This window comes from Schistocerca cancellata, chromosome 3 (genome assembly GCF_023864275.1).
Source record: "Schistocerca cancellata isolate TAMUIC-IGC-003103 chromosome 3, iqSchCanc2.1, whole genome shotgun sequence".
Lineage (NCBI taxonomy): Eukaryota > Metazoa > Arthropoda > Insecta > Orthoptera > Acrididae > Schistocerca > Schistocerca cancellata.
In genome coordinates, this window is record NC_064628.1 from 805,643,510 (window position 1) to 805,662,114 (window position 18,605).

General features: G+C 36.8%; 1 protein-coding gene across 2 annotated transcripts in view; it reads right to left on the bottom strand.

Moving 5' to 3' along the window:
• Positions 1-18,605, bottom strand: part of LOC126175868 (TOM1-like protein 2) — a 122,870-nt gene that overhangs the window by 46,767 nt on the left and 57,498 nt on the right. For both annotated transcript variants that reach the window (XM_049922885.1, XM_049922884.1), the window contains exons 6-9: positions 14,849-14,973; positions 9,889-10,067; positions 9,631-9,784; positions 6,662-6,746 (exon numbers count right to left, since the gene is read on the bottom strand). In XM_049922885.1, coding sequence (XP_049778842.1) covers positions 6,662-6,746; positions 9,631-9,784; positions 9,889-10,067; positions 14,849-14,973 — 543 coding nt within the window. The remainder of the gene's footprint in view (positions 1-6,661; positions 6,747-9,630; positions 9,785-9,888; positions 10,068-14,848; positions 14,974-18,605) is intronic.

The following is an 18,605-nucleotide window of genomic DNA, read 5'->3' on the forward strand; positions in this document are numbered from 1 at the left end:
AATGAAATTAGCTGTGTTCTTCTAAAAAAAAATCATCCCGGCATTTGTCTTCAGGTATCACAGGAAATTTAAATCTATTCAGTGCACTGGGGATTTGAACCACTGTCATCCCGAATGTACGCCCAGAGCAACAACTCTCACTATGTAACATGCTGTGCAGAAGCATTTTCCTCATTCACATTTATGGGTATGTGAAGCAGATGTATCATGAGCAGGCAATGTTTTAGAGATAAAATTATATTTTCAATTGACATTTAAAGTAAAGGATGTGAAACTTTGGAAGAGACAATATAACAATTTTAGGCGTGGCACCTTTGAGAACTTTACAATGAACCAGGTGTATAGTCTCTTGTGTGGTAAGACTAAAAACTGTGTGCATAGATGTGGGACATGCATTCACAAAAAGAGTTAGTCAATGTAGTTGTGTAAATGGGATGGAGGCAAATGCAGAATAATTTATGGTAGCACAAATAAGAATGAGTATTTCATCCATGAAAGAAGACATTATGAGAGCTTCAAGTATTGATAAATACAAATAAAACAGTTTTCTGCATTACTTACTTATTTATTTTGCCATTGCACATAACGCTGGTTCACACCATCATCTACAGTTGGAGAATTGTTTAATTAAATAGCTGGTATTGATGAGCAGCTACCTTTGCAAAAGCAGTACAGTGTAAACATAATGTAACGTGAAGATGACATACATCAGGTATCAGTACACAGATCTTTTACGACTCTACTGCCCCCCCCCCCCCCCCCCCCAAACGGAGCAACATAACCTACACTGCTCTTGGTTTCTTGCTGTGAAAAGATGTCTCTACTCTTCACCAACGAGCTATGTAAATAACCTCTTCTCCACCTGCAGATGATGGTGTGAACCATCGAAAACACGTAGTGACAAAATAAATGAGTAACTGACGCAAACAACTGTTTTATTTGTGTAGATAGAAATGAGTGGGACACACAAGAAAATTTGAGAGCTTCTCCGAGATGAGCACTGTAAAACAGCAGACATAATTGCTATTGTTTACAATTTACATTTTCAGATGCCAAGTTAACAGAAATATGTAAGAAATGAGCTCATGAAATATTGTAGGGCTGCAGGAACTAAAAAAGTTATTACTGTAGCAATGCCTCAAGTACAGAAGAAAATAATGTCAGGAAATAACTGAGAACAGAAGCCAATATAATGGTCCTATGGCAACACAAAGTGGGTGCAGGAAGGTACTGCAAACACACAATGTTGAAGCACAATACATTAAGCTGAAGTCATGTGTACAATGGAAATAGGTGCCCCTGAGAGTGTGAAAAATTAGGCAGAAGAGTAGATTGAACCAGAAGAGTTAAAAATTAACAAAGATAGTGCAATGGCATGTACAGCAGTACCCCATGGAATGTATTCAGAGAGTAAGTGGGAAATAAAATAGTATAAAAACTATGAAGTATGAAAAAGAAGAATAAAAACTGGAAGGAAAAATTGTGAAATGACTATTGAAATAAAATACAGAGAAACAATAGTGAGAAACATTTAAACACTAGATAATCGCTGTACAAAAGTACCAAAATGTATGAAATAATCATGAAAATAACAAGACTAAAACCAGGTAATTTCAAATTTCATATTCCCTTCACTCCAAATGTAAATGGAACAGGACAATGAATCATTTGCCACACAATGTACATTGAGTTGTGGATTAGATATGCAGATGTAGTAGGTTCAAAAAACTGGCATATATGTTAGTAAAATGGGTAATGCATGCTTAAAACAGCAGCATTTTTAACAGAACTACTGATCTACTTACACCTGAAGGGTAAGTCGTACTTGTTGCTTGATCCACAAGCACTCCCAAATCTCTAGACCAGTGACTACCAGTAATTCTTGAGTCACAGGGGCAACGTCCCAGAAACCTGGTGAAGAAGACCCTGTACTCTTTGGTGAGTGTAGCACTAGGGGAGATTCTCCATGCTGTGCAGGAGTCTGCATCAGTACTGGAGCCAGACACTACTGATGAAATATTTTTCTGTTGTGGTGATGCAACGGGTCTGTGTGATGTGTCTTCAGTGCATGGATGGGAATCTCTGTAGCACACTGCTGTCTGTTGATGCATCCCTTATCTCTCGCCAATCATTTCATCTTGGTTCCACTGCCCACTGGTGTATGGGAAAACAGACTGCACTCGCAACTGAACGAATGCTTATCCACTGAAATATATTCTTGGAGTGATGATATCCTGATGAGTTTAATGCGCACTGCACCTTCACACCCTTTATACATACGGAGTTGGATGGAAGTGGTTCTCCAGAAATCAATCATGGCAGATGGTGGTTTTTGGGTAGTGCATATGACATCATAAATGTCTTATTTAGGAATACTCTGCTTTTCCAGATGTCAAGAGGGACCTAGAAAGATGACCTAAGCATAGTGCATCTCTCTCTACCTGACATTCAAATCATGACCAACTGAATACAGACTGCTATGGGTCAAGAGGGCTGGAGGTATGGGAAGAAACCATGCAAAAATTTGAAATAGTGACTTGGAAGGTTGCAATTAAAAAGTAAACATGCAAGGTCAATCTCAGAGCCTTAGGAGATTAATGACTGGCTACTGACACAACAACTGAAAACTGGTTATGGAAAATTTCTGCATCTCATATTGTCTACACTAGTACCCTCACAACAGTTCACAAGAGGAGAATAGCAACCACTGATTTAGTTACCACACTTGTAGCTAAACTCACTAAGTTTTTGTGCGACAAATTACCAATACAGCTGTACAGCATGAAACTCAAAAGTACGTGAAACAGAGGTATTTTACACAGTACATACAGCCCACATGTCTTATATAAACCTCCATATGGGAGAGGGGAAAAGGGAAGAACATTTTGCAAAGAGTTACAGTGCCAGTGGTAGCAGTTTAGTCTTGCTTTGTCAATAACACCTTATTGAAGGATCAAGAATGGAAAGAAACACTGTAGTTTCACACAGAATCATTACACAGCACATCCTTAGTGTGTATACGTAACATGCTAGTATTTAAAATGATATGTACTGATTTTTTTCCAAAATATGCACCTTCCTCGGAAACAACATTGTAGGCTTTGCTGTTGTCATTAGAACCAATTTATTGAAGTATCACTAATTCAACCGAATGCAGAAGTTTAAGGTAGCAGTATATGTATGGCGGCTCATTTATCTAAATATGTTAATAAAAGATATAGTAACTTTTATGTGAATACCGCTAACGCTGTCCAGATTTTGCAACCTGTTATGTTGAATATGCCTAGTATCAACAATGTAAAAATATAAAGTTTTTCTCTTGATTACTATGTCAGCAACTGCAATATGTAAGATGGAAAAAAGAATAATAAATACTGGGCATTTGCATTTACTTAAAATGAAAATAATTTTGGTGAATACGTCACATGAGATCTGGTCCGAAATATAACTGGCTCTCTACTAAAGATAAGACAAATTCCACCTACCAAAACATTAACACTTTTGAGACGCAACCCCAGTCTCGTGCAGGCACTAGCTATAGTCAATGCCCGAGTCAGAGATACCATCTCAGAAGTGTTAAGAAGATAGTATAAGGTTATTACAGAAATTTCAATCAACAAGTAGAATATTATGGGTAAGCAATAATGGTTTGAGCAGAAATTAAAAAGATAGGTAGCTGACAATGGAAAACAGGCAAAAGGCAAACAATCAAAACAAGCAACCAAAATAGATAGCAGTATAAACAAAATATAAAAAAAGAGTACATGTTGGGAAAAAGCTGAAAAAAAGAGTGGTGTGGAAAAAGTGGAAGGAAAAGTGAGCGAAGAACAAAAAGCAACAAAAATTCAGGAGAGCTAATTGCTCTAATGAGAGCTAATTGCATTAAGCAGTAGCAGAAACAAATTGAAAGAGGTAAGAAACACCTGCTTCTATAGGGAACATAAAAATGACAGACTAATAATGGCTCACACAGATGCATACAAGCAATCGTGCTTCCTATACTCCACCCATCAAGACAACAGATATAAATTTAATATCTGGTAGAATAAAAAGTATCCTTTACTTTACACCTCACAATGGTTTGAAGCTCATAAAAATAGAGGCAAATAAGACAACCAAGCTTATCTGGAATATTGGTGCACAGGATGTGGTAGAGAGCAATCTGTCATCTGCAAAGCTCTGAAATGTTGGTATTGCAAGAGAGTATTCACTCCCAGAAAGACAATCACATTTCTCTACGAAGCTGCAGACCATGTTCTAGGTGTGACCAGTGTGTATCTCAAGTGTACATTGCCCACTAGGGTCACCGCATTTTTCATACTTTCTCTACTCATAATACTGCTTATAGAGGTTACATGTAAGTTGGTACTTATCATAAATGATCTTAAAGATCTCTGTTAAATGTTGTCCATACTGGTGATGAAGTTTGAATAAATAATTGTGGAAGTGTACATACTTGAAGTTACTCTCCAACAATTCTTCCACCTGATAAATTATGTTTGCACCATACCACAGCCTTCATTGTTATTCTTCTGTTGGTCAACTGTCCTTTTAAATCTCAAGGAAGATTTTTTGACTCTGAAACTGCAAGGATTCAGTGCCCGTTTTTTAAAATTATTGTCATGATAATTATTTTGTTGCTGTTGGTTGTATCGCCATCTGTAGTTTCAATGAGTTCACTTGCTCACTCTACCTTTTATAAGTTTCTGTTGACTTTCAAATTCTCATTTTACAACATGCTCATCTCTACATCCTTTATGAAAAATGAAGAAATATTGGAAACAGACAAAAATACAACACTGGCAATAAACATTATCTGTGTCACCTGGAAAAGCATGGTCATGACTACAATTGTAAACAAACATGAACTATATCATCTCTTCAGTCTATGCTCTCTGGAGAAATTGTGTCCTGGTATTTTAAATAAGAGAACATTTATCTGCTCCCTTCTCCATTGATATTGTTTAGCTCTTCCTTTCCAGTTATATTTTTGTTTTGTCCTTTCTTCCTTTATCTTTTAATTCTGTTTCCCAAAGGTAGACTTTTTCCTGTATTTGATTTTCTGCAACAGTCTATGTCTTGTTCAAACAAATTTCAGGCTTGCAGCTGGCTTGCCATTTAATTCATCCTATGATATTTCAACTGGGCACCTGCCAATAATCTTCAGGGGAGCCAATGAACACTGATGACCATCCACAAGCCTGAAATTTGGCTGAACATACAAAATGCCAGGAAAATTTTGCAATTCACTTAAGTCTATTTCTTTTTCTGCTGTGGTATGCTTCTCATCACCATCAATGAATCTTCTCTAACAGACGTACTCACTGAAGCTCATTCTATTCTAGTGGCACAATAAATCTATTTGCCAGCACTTCACAATTTCTCTCTCCTGCATGAAATGTTTCTTGTCTCCTCCTGAGTTTTCAGCAATTCAGCTTTCCTTTTGCTAATTACCTGTGCATTCTACTTACCTGTTTTGCTGTATTGAACCTGAAAAATGAACTATTGATTCCAAAAGTTTGTGCATATAATTACCAATTTAATTGTTATCCATTACCATTTTGATCCTTGTGCCTGTCCGTCATTTCAATTTTTGATGTTTTATAAAATGTTAGGTTTTAGAACGACAGACTAAGTTTAAAAAATCCATCAATGCACAGTGATCAGTGTATAGTTATCATAATTCTACCAAGAGGTAGGCTACCGCTAAGAAATTACAGATGATGCTAATTTGAACAATTATTTTAGGAATCAAAACTGAATGTTTGGTGACATGCTTTCAGGAAGTTCATTTACAATTTTGTTTTCCTCACTGCTTAAGTGAATACACCTAAGCAGGTACATGTGTTATGGGAACTCATTTACATTCATCATAAACAATTTCTTGTCTAGTATCACTAGGATGTAAACTGCCGACAGCAATGGAAACAGACTTGATTTGCAAAATTTTGCTAGTTGAAACTGACTGTAATTTGTATTGAAATAATCCGAGATTAACTTTTACACAATCCAGAATTCTGAGTTCAGGTTGAGTGATAGGTCTTTTTACCCTCACTTTAAATTATCTATACTGATTGGTTCTCTAAGTACATTGCAAATCACCACATTTTAATAGTTTTTTGCTAATATCTTCACATGACATCCATCAGCACTTGTCAGTTCTCAATTTTCAAAGTATTATATTTTGAAGGCAAAAATAATATCTTCCTACCTCTGGCTTCAATGAAGTGCACATTAAGTGTCTTATCTGAAAGAAGAGACTACAGAGTATTCGAGGAATTATTTTGATACTTAGATGATGAACTAAGCTTCTGGCTGGAACTTCTTTAAAGTTATAAATAACACCCTTGCTGGTTAGCAATCCAAGATACTTTGGCCAATGAATATTTCGGAAAATTTTATGTGAGGAATATGTTCAGGTGTTAAATTTTAGTACATTATCAACAGTCAAGTCTTACAGAAACTGAATGTAACAATAATTTCAAAATTTCCTTGCCCATTAATTTATGCTGATTATTTGTCTTTTTTATTAACTCAGCTTGTGGTTTCTGTGTGATTAATCAAACAACCCATGCTTAAGTTTCATTCTAAAGTCTTTGAAAAGGAGAAAAAATAAAAATAAACAGAAATCAAGACTGCTCAAATCTCATGAAATACTCACGACTGGCTGAGAGCGAGTCTGTGCTACTGCTCCAAGGGCTCCATTTAACTGGTCAGGCTCCAGATTATCCTGATAGCTACTGCTTCTGAAACCAAAAAATCATACACTAATCAAATTTTATATCACTTGCAGAATATTAGGGCAAACTGAAAACTTACAGTATGTGCATTAATAATTTTGCGGATAGCAATAACACTATTACCTTCTGAAGAATGCTTTTTCTTCTGAAGAATTCTTACTAACTTACTGACGCTACAATATAACCAACCTTTAAAATTTCTTACAGATATAAGAAAATAGAGTGCAGTGAGCTTTACTCAATAATAGCTCAGTTATGGCTTTTGTATGTTCTATAAATTTGGCAGTTGTACATCAAAACATTACTTTGTTGCACATATCTCTACACAACTGGATGTTGTGCAGAATGACCCACAATACTCTACAAAATTTCTTTATTTTGCACAGAATAAATGTTCACATTTATTGCCTCATCAACAGAGTGTTTGTCAGAGACAGAGTTAATAATAGGAGGAATAATCAATTATCTGACCGAAATAGCCATCATCTGTTATGTTCAGCATGAAACGCAGTTATCAGTCAAATGTCAGGATATAATGAGTGGATATCACAAACATTTTGAAGACTGAAAATATGGGGAAAACTCAGTTTGAAATACAATTAAAAACATTTTTCTATAGCTAAATAGAAAAGCTTTAAAATCAATTAAATAACATTTCAACATGGCAGATGATTACATATAAAAGCAATTTTCTTGTGTGTTTGTAAATGAAATGATTTTGGAGAAAAATAAACAGGGCCTTACTTATTGATCCACTTTCAATAAGGAATGCACCCAATAATCAAATAGGGCATTTAATGTGTAAGCAGTCATTACTGTTGCTGAGGGTACTTAGAAGCATTTATTATCATAGATCTATGGACACAAAACAAAATTAATGCTCCAACATTAACAAAGTGAGTAACTAATACCCTAGTAGTAGCATTTAAAAGCTGCAAAGAGAGCCCATTTTCCACTTTCCTGTGAATGTGAGAAAATAATCTGAAGTTTTATATTTATGACAGAAGAACAGTTCTTACTACTGAATAACAAAATAGGAACAACTGGAACTTATTGGGTAGGCACACAAATCTGAAAACATAGCTAAATCTGACACTTTTGGAATTTTCTACAATTCTTTCAACAGGATAGAGACAAAGGAGGACAGACACAGATATAACAGATATATGCATATGTGCTGTCAGGAAGAAAAAGTTATTCCAAAATCTGGATTTGGAGATACGTGAGTGGTAGTCAATGACTTCGACTTGGAGGAGATGAAGAAGAAGAAGAAGAAGAAGAAGAAGAAGAAAAGGAAGGAAGGAAGTGGATAAAAATAAGATATGGAAAGCAGTTGGCCTAATAGTGGCAAGGTTGAGCACAAAAATAAATTGAAAGAAGAGAGGGGAAAAAATAGCAATGGGAAGAGGCTGGTGGAAAGGTTTACTTTGAGCTGACTTGATAGCGTATAAAAATAAATCTGTTTCCATCTGAGTTTTGCTTCTTGCTTTTTGACTGTGTTTGCTGCTTACAAAAGTCTCAAATATTATCATAAAGGCAATACAGATTTGTAACGAGTTTTCAGTTGAATTTAGATGTAATACGCATATCTACAAACATGTTCTAATACCTACTTGTTCTGTCTTAATCATAAAAAAATGACTGCAGTGGAAAAATGGCTGTGAAAATTCTGTACTGTAAGAGTGTTATACTGTAGTAATAATATGCACTAAGTGAATGTGAATTGAGAATCTGACCAACACAGGCCACTAGCACTGCAAGCAAAGAGACTTGACTGACAGTATACATGTGAAGGTATGCCACACAATTTAAATAAATGATGTACCATAAATGTGAAAGCACTTACTGTCAAAATGAAAAAAGTATCCGATACTTAGAAGGGTGTATAAAATAACAACTGTATAAACACTAGTAAAGGCACATGTTATTTGGTTTCCTCCCATTTTATCTCGTGGAATGAAAGTAACAGAGTGTGTCCAGTCTTTGCCATATCTGAAATGTTAGAAATTAATTCTATGTAAGGCAGACCATTTATCCAATTTACTTTTCTGTGAGTGGTCAGTGTTGTACAAACTCAAGAAAGGAAATAATTTAATGTAGTGGTCAGTAGAATAATGAATTGCAATGTCCACCAAGACAGTATGGCACTTAACTGAACCCAAGCAAGCCCTTCATATGTTTATTTAAGAGATTATGAAGTTTCAACGTTGATCTGTCAGAAAGACAGCGAGTTGCAGTCTTTGTGGTTAGATGGAACAGTTAAGATTGATCACGATTGTGACAGAAGTGTCAAATCTAGAACTTCTGGAGCAGCAAATGCTTACCAAGCCACTATATAAATGTTTCACCAATTTATGTGAAAGAATGTACCACTTAACTAGGCCACAGTTAATGAGAGGGAACCGACACAAAATCAGACAACTGAGAAAGAGCCCTGTATCCTGTTGATGAGATGATACCTGTTCCTTATTTTTCTCAAATACAGTACTGTAAAATGGTATGTGAAATACAAATAAAGGTTACCTTCCTTATTTTAATAATTTCTTTCCAGCCCTTTCTACTAATTGTGTCATTATATAATTACAATAATTACTTACTAGAACATTGGCATGAATATGGTAGGTAAAACCACGTAAAGTCTCGGTGGTGATGATTAACACTCTTATTGGCTGTTAGAGCTATCAAATTTCATAGATTTTTCATGAAACTAAAGAAAAGCTACGAAAAAAAATACAATTCTGAAATGATTTTTATGTAAAAACATATAACCCCTGAAAAGAGGTTATATGTTGATGTGAAAACTATGTAACGGCAGCTGTAAATTCAATTCCACTTCTGAAATAGACCATCTTGACAGCAAAAGGTACTGCGGTATTGAAGGAGAACTTGCCCTTTTTTTGACGATTCATAAGTAACATTTCTTGATTGGGCAAACATATCAAAGTCCTTGTCCTCCTTTTCTTTCATATCTTTCTGTGTTCCTGACTGAGCTGGCACAGTATTGATCATACTCAACTGAGAAGTAGCATTTCCACTGCCCAAACCTGCAATTGTTAATACAGTTTAGTATGATGGCAAAATGTTTGCAACAATAATATAATTAATGTGCACTTTTTCAGATCTAAAATTCAGAACATCTGGTACTTACTCAAACCAGCAAGTTTCGTGTTGAGGCTTGTTGGTGCTGCATCTTCGCTCAGGTCTATCAGCGAGTCTCCTGCCTCAGAAGCCTTTGCAGCTGCTGCAGTGGCAGTGGCGGCAGCAGCAGCTGCAGCTGCAGCCGCTGCTGGATTGCTGGCCTCACGGTTATTTTCAAATCTTTTGTATCTGGACAAAAAAATAAAATAAATAAATAAATAAATAAAAAATGAGACGTGCGTGATTTCAATTTTAGATGGATTTTTTCTTCGAAAGAAGGTAAAAAAGAGATGTGTTGGTGCCCTAAAAGTATCTGACTACACGAGATTTATTGTCTAACACTAGGTGAACAGTTACTGCTAAATGAACTCTATTACTTAAGATAATTACTTATTTTTGTTTTTGCTCTAATTCTTCTATGTATGACTTTAAGCTGTCAGGCAGCTTGTTGTATAGAATGCAAATGTTGCCTTACACTGCTGTGACATTTAGATACCCCTTACTAATTAAAAATATATCAATGGAATGAGGGGCCTGACGATGACGGTTCTCTCTATTTTTTCAAACATTGGCAAATTTTCATGAATAAATGATACTGTTTGGTCAACATAAATACAACGCAATGGCAGCATACTGAACTCCAGAAATAGGTGTTTAGTGGCAAAGGAAAGAGGCACTTGTCTCATTATCTTCCGTATAATAATTTGCTCTCTGTATGAGATACCCCAAAATGGAATGCAACGGATGAGCACTGAATGTACAAGTGCAAAGTATACAATACACATGGTTGCAATAGCTAATTCATCGTTCGTCCTTCGCCCCAAAGAAATTACCTACATCTACGTACCTCTACCTTAAATGAGGAAAACACTGTTCTGACATTTTTTTTAAGATCTTAGAATTCAGCTAACACTCTGAATGTTTCAATGAATAATTATACTCAGTTAAAGGTCTCCTGTGCTTGTCTTAAGTAAATGAAATTATTTCAGTACAGTAGATAGAGTGGCTTGTAAAAATGATGGAGCACTCCACAATGATACAATATTTGTTTATAAAACAGAAACACTGCATCATCATCTGTAGTGTCAATCTTTATTTTACTCTTCAACAATTCACTTTTTTATCCAGTAACAGTCCATGTTACGTGACGCAAATATATCAGTAAGAACCTGAAGAAAGTTCTTTCTTCACATATAACAGTAGCTGAGTCTGCTTTATCATATTTATACTAAATGTCTCTTACCATGGAAATAGATGGTTGGTTGGTTGGTTGGTTGGTTGATTTGTGGGAGGGAACCAAACAATGAGATCACTGGTCCCATTGGAATAGGGAAGGATGGGGAAGGAAGTCGGCCGTGCACTTTCAAAGGAATCATCCCTGCATCTGCCTGCAGCAAGTTAGGGAAATCACAGAAAACCTAAACCAAGATGGCTGGACGTGTATTTGAAAAGTCATCCTCCTGAATGCGGGTCCAGTATGCTGACCACCTCGCTTGGTCATGGAAATAGAATTCATGGAATCACTTACGGCTAAAAAATTTCATACTGAATCAAAAATGTATCAGCTCACGATAGTAATATTTTTTTTTTTCCTTTTTCTCACATTCTTACTATTTCACATACCTATCTTCTTTTACAGGGGCATCTGAAATTCAGATATCTTTACTGGATGTTGTATACTTGTATGTACATGTCTAATATTCGTGTGTGTCTAATATGTTCTGTACCTGATATTGTTTACATGAAGGATAAATTAAACTATCAAACTTATTCCAGACACAATCTGATGCCAGTGAATAATTCATTTTACTGAATTTATTTTTCTGACTAGGGAAAACAGTCTAGGGCCTGAGTGATCTTTCTAGTTTTCTCCCCCTTCTGTCTGTGAAAGGGACATACAAGTCATGAAAGCTAACAATAATGCTTTTTACTTTGAAGTTTTCCTGCAGGCAGTGTTAAGAATTTCGTGTCCTGAAGCTAAATAATTGTTGGCCATTCTGTCTCCTTGTAATTTAACAGTTTTCATTCCCACTACATTTGCTGAGGGGAAATATGATAGGAACCCCAAGCCACACTCCGACTTAACTTTAGTATCAGAGACCTAAGGGAAAACATAAGTAATGTATTGTTTCTTCTTTTAAATTCATTGTGTTTAAATTTTCTCCTCTCCTCCTAGCTTCCTCAAAACTGTATCATCTACAACTTACAAAATTAATCCCTAAGCCCTCAATGAGCAGTTCAAATTGTTCTTGCCAAGAGAGGGGACTATTTCCCAGGATGAATTTCCACTCCGCGCCAACTCCCTCTTAGCAAGCTGAACATTTATCAGCATTCATTAATAAACTTTACATTTATATAATTAATAAACTTTACATTTATATAATTATGTTTCCTGTTGTCCTTCCTGTTCATAAATGTAGCTGTTCTTTTATTTTATTTCTTAAATACTTCTCTACCCGGCTCTTCGTTATATCTTCACAACCATGTATCTTCCTGTTCTTTTCTTTCCTTTGCTGTTAGCTTACACAACTATATCCCACCTCTTTCAGTTTTCACTTCATACTGTTTTATGCTGCACAGAACACACCTGAAACTTCTTGGCCTATGAAAACTATGTGCCTGATCGGGACTCGAACCTGGAGCCCTTGTCTTTGAGGGCAATTGCTCTACTGACTGAGCTGCCCAAGCATGACTCACAACCTACTCTTACAGCTTTACTTTCACCAGTACCTATCTGCTAACTTCCGAACTTCACAGAAGTTCTCCTGCACACCTTGTGAAACTAGCACTTGTGAAAGAAAGTCTTAGGCCATTCTCCACAAAATCCTTCCTTTCAGGAGTGCTAGTCCCACAAGTGTGCAAAAAAGGGCAGCTCGTTTTGTATTATTACATAATAGGGGAGAGAGTGTGGCAGATATGATATGCGAGTTGGGATGGAAGTCATTAAAGCAAATATGTTTTTCGTAACGGCGAGATCTATTTACGAAATTTCAGTCACCAACTTTTTTTTCCGAATGCGAAAATATTTTGTTGAGCCCAACCCACACAGGTAGGAATGATCATCAAAATAAAATAAGAGAAATCAGAGCTCGAACAGAAAGGTTTAGGTGTTCGTTTTTCCCGTGCGCTGTTTTTTGTTCATGTTACTGCAGTCATTATTTCTGTTCCTCATTTTTCTTGAATTTTATTTTACTTATAATCCCTTCTTGTGCTTAACTCTTCACTTCCTGTTTAATGTCCATAGCGCATTAAGGAATTTGGGTTATGTTTTAAATGTCTGTACAATGATTACCATTCCAAAAAATAAAAAATAAAAATATACATCTTGTAATGAAAAAAGCATTTTTGACACTATTGCGCAGTCAATATAAATAGATTATTTTATCTTTTGTTTATTAACTGATGGAGCAACATTTTCAAATATTTAAATATTGTAATAGATAAATATAATGAAATTCATATTCACAAAAATTCCAAGCTGAAAATGAGAACAAATGAAATAATTCATACAATGTTTAAAATTTGACAAAGGAAAAGAAATAAAAAATTACATTTAAACCAATTAATTGAATAAAAATAATGATCAAAGTAATTTTGGTAAAGATTTATTTTAAGGCACTTTATGCTATTCGAACCCACGATCTTCAGCACATGGAGGCTTCACAGTAGACATTGCATCACACAACCACTCTACATTAATCTCCTCTTTTAAAGCTATTAAGCATCACACAAAATTCTGAATTTTTTTCTGTCAATTACTAGCAAACGAGGGTCCACCAGCATGGATGGCTATAGGGTGTGATACTGGGGATATTAACCTACATCACTATACAGGTTGTTTCAGAAAGTCAATCCCACTCCTTGTAAGATCCAACATCGCAAGAGAGAATGAGAAGCTTTGAGAAATCTGCACGAGGACAAGGAAACTGTAGTTCTGCCACCTGACAAGTGCAGCACCATGGTCCTCACATCACATGTGGACTACAACAAGAAAATTTTTTATGTTTTGAACAATGTTGCATACAGACAGATAGATGTTGATTCTACAAATAAAGTCGTGAGGAAGATGACGACTCTTCTCTATGAGACAGGCTTGCCATGTCACAATTATATGGCCTTCCAACGGTAAACAAGGAAATTCCTCTAAGACCCATAGTTAGTAATATTGGAAAATCTACATACTGCCAAAATATCTGAAACGCATTCTCAGTGAATATGTCGGGAACTCTGATGACTTTATATACAGTCTCAGTCAACTGTGGCTTCAGGATGCAGATTTTATGCTCAGTTTCAATGTTCTCTCCCTCTTTACAAGACTTCCACTTTCTGATTCCTTGGAGTTAATAGCAGAAAAGTTTGACAATTGTTTCACATAATCTTTTACACAAATTTTGACATCAAGTTATGTCCTGTTTGACAGAAAATATTAAGAACAAACCAATGCCACATCATAAATAAATCAGGCCGAGAAAACCTGAGAAATCACTATGGCTGGCTGGTTAAAACTGCCAAATACTTCCTTGGTCTGATCTAGGAATTTGTATCCAATATTCTCAAATTCTTTGTGAAGTATTTATCCAGTCCTGACTGCTGAGTCTGATGAGAAATAGAAGAACTGACTCAAGTTTTAGCTGAGCCTTGATTGTGTAATTTTTATTTTCCTCGCTCAAAATTACCCGTAGATGTCAACTTTCATTCATTTTAGCCCCTTGCAAGGTTTTTTCCACTGATTTCATTGGACAGCGAGTTCCCTGTTATGTGAATACAATATCTCTATTTCCTCTTCACTATTTGGAACTATTATTTAAACACCAAATTTATTAAGAGAGTCAAAGCACATGACACATGAATCAGTTGCATTTTATGAACACTGACAGAAAAAAATCAGGTATTTATAATGCCACATTCACTGACGCTTACCAAAAATGTTCTAAAATTCATCAATAGTCAACAATGCAAATGTCACTTACCGCAAAAACAGATTATTCAATTCATCATTGACACGCAATAATTCTGCAGTGATTTCATCATTGGCTAATTTTCCAACCAGTTCTACAAGCCTCTGCTGCATAGCCTGACAGGTAGCATGCAATTCCTGAACAAAAGAAATATCAAATGAGATATGATAGTGTCTGTAAAAGCACAAATGAGGGAAGTAAAAAAAGATTCAATATTTCCAACTATTATCTGGTAAAGAAATCTACTACTTTTGTCAAAAATTGTAAATAATTCTCACATATTCTCCATTGATACTAAAAGCAAATATCTACATGACAACAGCTGCAGTACTGTGACACATTTTATTAATTTATAAAATGAAGTTAACTCTGAGGTGAATTATGAGCACCTGCTTTTAAGCTATATTATGACAGTATTATGGAGAAATGCCTACATCCTGTTGACGACAATGTCATTACAGAAAGAAATGTCATATTATGCACTGCAATGAAAATTTAAAGTCTCTAACCACAGTCACTAATTGATGCATCTTCATCTTTAACACTTAAGCTAACACATGCACCTTGAAACCCATCTTAATTCAAACATTTAAAACATGTTTGAAAACAGGCATCGTTTGAGCAACTTTTGAATACAGTAATCCATGTAGCCATAGCAGAGGTGGCCAGAGAATGTGACAGCAGTAGCAGTTTCTGTTTACACCGATGATTTAATACAGTTTTTGTTCTTATGTGCTTTTTCGAAGATGTGAATTGTGTATTTAACTGTGTTGACTAGTGTATACTAACTTAGAATAAGTTACTGCATAAATTTTACAGCATTCGCATTGTGTGAGCTGCTTTTGGAGTGAAGTACAAACCAGAAGTGGCATAGCAGCAGCAGACTGTAAATTGTGTCCAGCGTCTACTTAGGTTGATATCATATTCTTTGGTTCAAATGGCTCTGAGCACTATGGGATTTAACAGCTGAGGTCATCAGTCCCCTAGAACTTAGAACTACTTAAACCTAACTAACCTAAGGACATCACACACATCCATGCCCGAGGCAGGATTCGAACCTGCGACCATAGCGGTCGCGCGACTCCAGACTGAAGCGCCTAGAACCGCTCGGCAACTCCGCATATTCTTTGGGATGTAAACAAACGTTTATTACAGATGGACAGGGACTGCACCTGTTGTGTATGGATAGAACTGGCCACGGTGTGTAAACTGCTGGAAGCTACGTAGGCCATAAACAGATGGAAGCTGTGTTGACCACAGTTGACAAACTTCAGGCCGCTGCACTGGTATTGGGGCACTTCTGATGAATGCTTTGACAATTCTAAAGACTATAGCATTGCATGGGGTCCCTGATTTTGCAGCAATTTCTGATTGGCTTATCCTGGCTGTCAACACTATCCTAATGCTAAATAATTAACAGTGGCGGGATCACAAAAATGTGCGCAAAAGGGGAAAATGGGTACTGGGTGCATGGCTATTCCCTTATGGCACAAAAAAGGGTTTGAGGTGTAGTCCACTGCCAACAATACATCTGAGACAGCAAGAGCTGCCGTGTCTGTTGAGACTGGGGCTGACCTTCGTGAAAGATCTGAACACGCACAGAGGGTGGGACTGTTTGTAACTATGAGCTCCAACATTATGCAGGCGGTGGAGACCCTTAGAAAAACAGCAGACATCTCAGGAAGGAAGGGCAGTGTCCATTCTGTTTGCTTGCTGGAGGGTCATATCCACGATGTGGAGGCAGCTCTGCCAACAGTGAGCACAATGGGTGCACCCTGCCTGCAAAATGTGGTTCATCTTGGCACGAATAACATCTGTTGCCTGGTACAGAAGCCACCCTTGGTTCCTACAGCCAGCTGGCTTCTTTGATGAAGACAACTAGCCTCGCTTGCAGGGTTATTTATTTATTTTGTGTTTGATATGCTGGATGCCTTATAGTACTATACATATTCAGCATGGGAAACTTAATCAACATGCAAATGTAGCAAAACATTATTCATTATAAATTTAGTTATACATATTACAGTACTTATAAATCAATGTCATACATGTTGTAATCTGTAAAAAAAAATTAACAATTAAACAGAAACACTTAAATTACAAAGCCAAGTTATGGTACAGTCTGTGAGTCTATGCAGATCCTCTAGTGAACCATCCCAAAAAACACGAATTTCACACTTGATTATGTGCTGGATTGACTGTATTTTGCCGCAGTCACAATGAGTGATCGTCCTTGTAGCCCTACTTGGCCATCAGCTTGTCGCACCGTCCAACACCAGTTCTCATTCTGTTTAGTGCCACCCAGTTTCTTTGAGGGATGTTGAGGCCAGGAACATGATCAGCCCTGTTCTTAATGAGGCGTCCATTTTTAATACTTGCTTGTTACCATAGGTGTTTCCATTCTTCTATGGTGTCCTGGTTGTTCACGGAGTGGTTTCAGAAGGGATTTCTTGACTTTAATCGTGTCGGGCCATGCGCATCAGCATGTATTGGGAGTGTGGTGTCAGCAGTAATTTTTTGCATTTCTCTTCTGATTGCATGTTGTCTGCAGAGAGAGGGAGGTTCAGTCTTTGCCAGCATAGAGAGCCATGGTATTGGGGTTGGTCTCACTGTCCCAGTTATTGTTTGCAAGGTGACATTTAGGCGAACATCTACTTTATTGATGTGCGAACTGTTGGCCCATGCAGGTTCACAGTATTCTGCAACGCTGTAGACTAGAGCCAAGGAGGAAATACGAAGAGTCATAGTATTACTTCCCCAGGTAGAGCCTGCGAGTTTCTGGATGATACTGACTCTGCCTCTGAGTTTTTGGCTGACATCCTGCAGGTGTTCTTTGAATGTTAGGTTGTGGTCCAGTTTAAGACCCAGGTATTTTGGTGCTCTTTCATGTCTTATATTCTGACCTACTATATTCAAGCACAGCTTCCTGTCTGGTTGTTTGTTACTCAAGTGCATCACTGTGCTTACTATTTTTGATGCATAAAAGTTCAGATGCCAGGTGATGTAGTAGTTATAAAGCTGCACCAAGTCAGAATTTAGGCCTGATTCCAATTGTTTGAATGACTCGCTATGCAAAGCAATGCAAACTTCCGTGATTTGAGTTCCGGCATATCAGAGATGTAGAAATTAAACAGTAAAGAAGCAAGGACAGAGTCTTGTGGCAGTCCATTACTGAGGATTTGGGATTTGCTTGTTTTTTCCATGAAGATGTACTCTGTACTTACTTGTGGATAGCATATTATACAAGAGCTTTAATGACTTCCTAATTTGACTACTGTAGCACGCTTATACAGTAATCCTTTAAGCCATACTGTGTCGTAAGCAGCTGAGAGATCTGTAAATACTACACCGATCTTTTCCTTGTTCTGAAAACCACGTTCAATATGTGTGGTTAGTGCCAGGACTTGATGGCAGAGCTCCTCTTCGACCTGAAACCACCTTACTCCACGGGTATTGCTGCATCTATTAGGTGGGTCACTCTCTTTAGGAGAATTTTCTCGAGAAGTTTGTACATTAAACACAGCAGAGAGATAGGTCTGTAGCTCTTGGAATCTCTCTCATCTTTTCCAGGCTTCAAGATAGCTATTATCTTCGACTCCTTCCATTTGTTTGGGATGTTTCCAATCTCAAGTATAGCGGAGAAAATGCTCTTGGACCTATGTTCTTTAGAAACTCCAGTAGTATTCCAACAGGTCCGGACACTTTCCTTGATAAGATGTCATTTATTGCAGTTATAAACTCTTCTTCAGAGATAGTGCTCACAACGTTT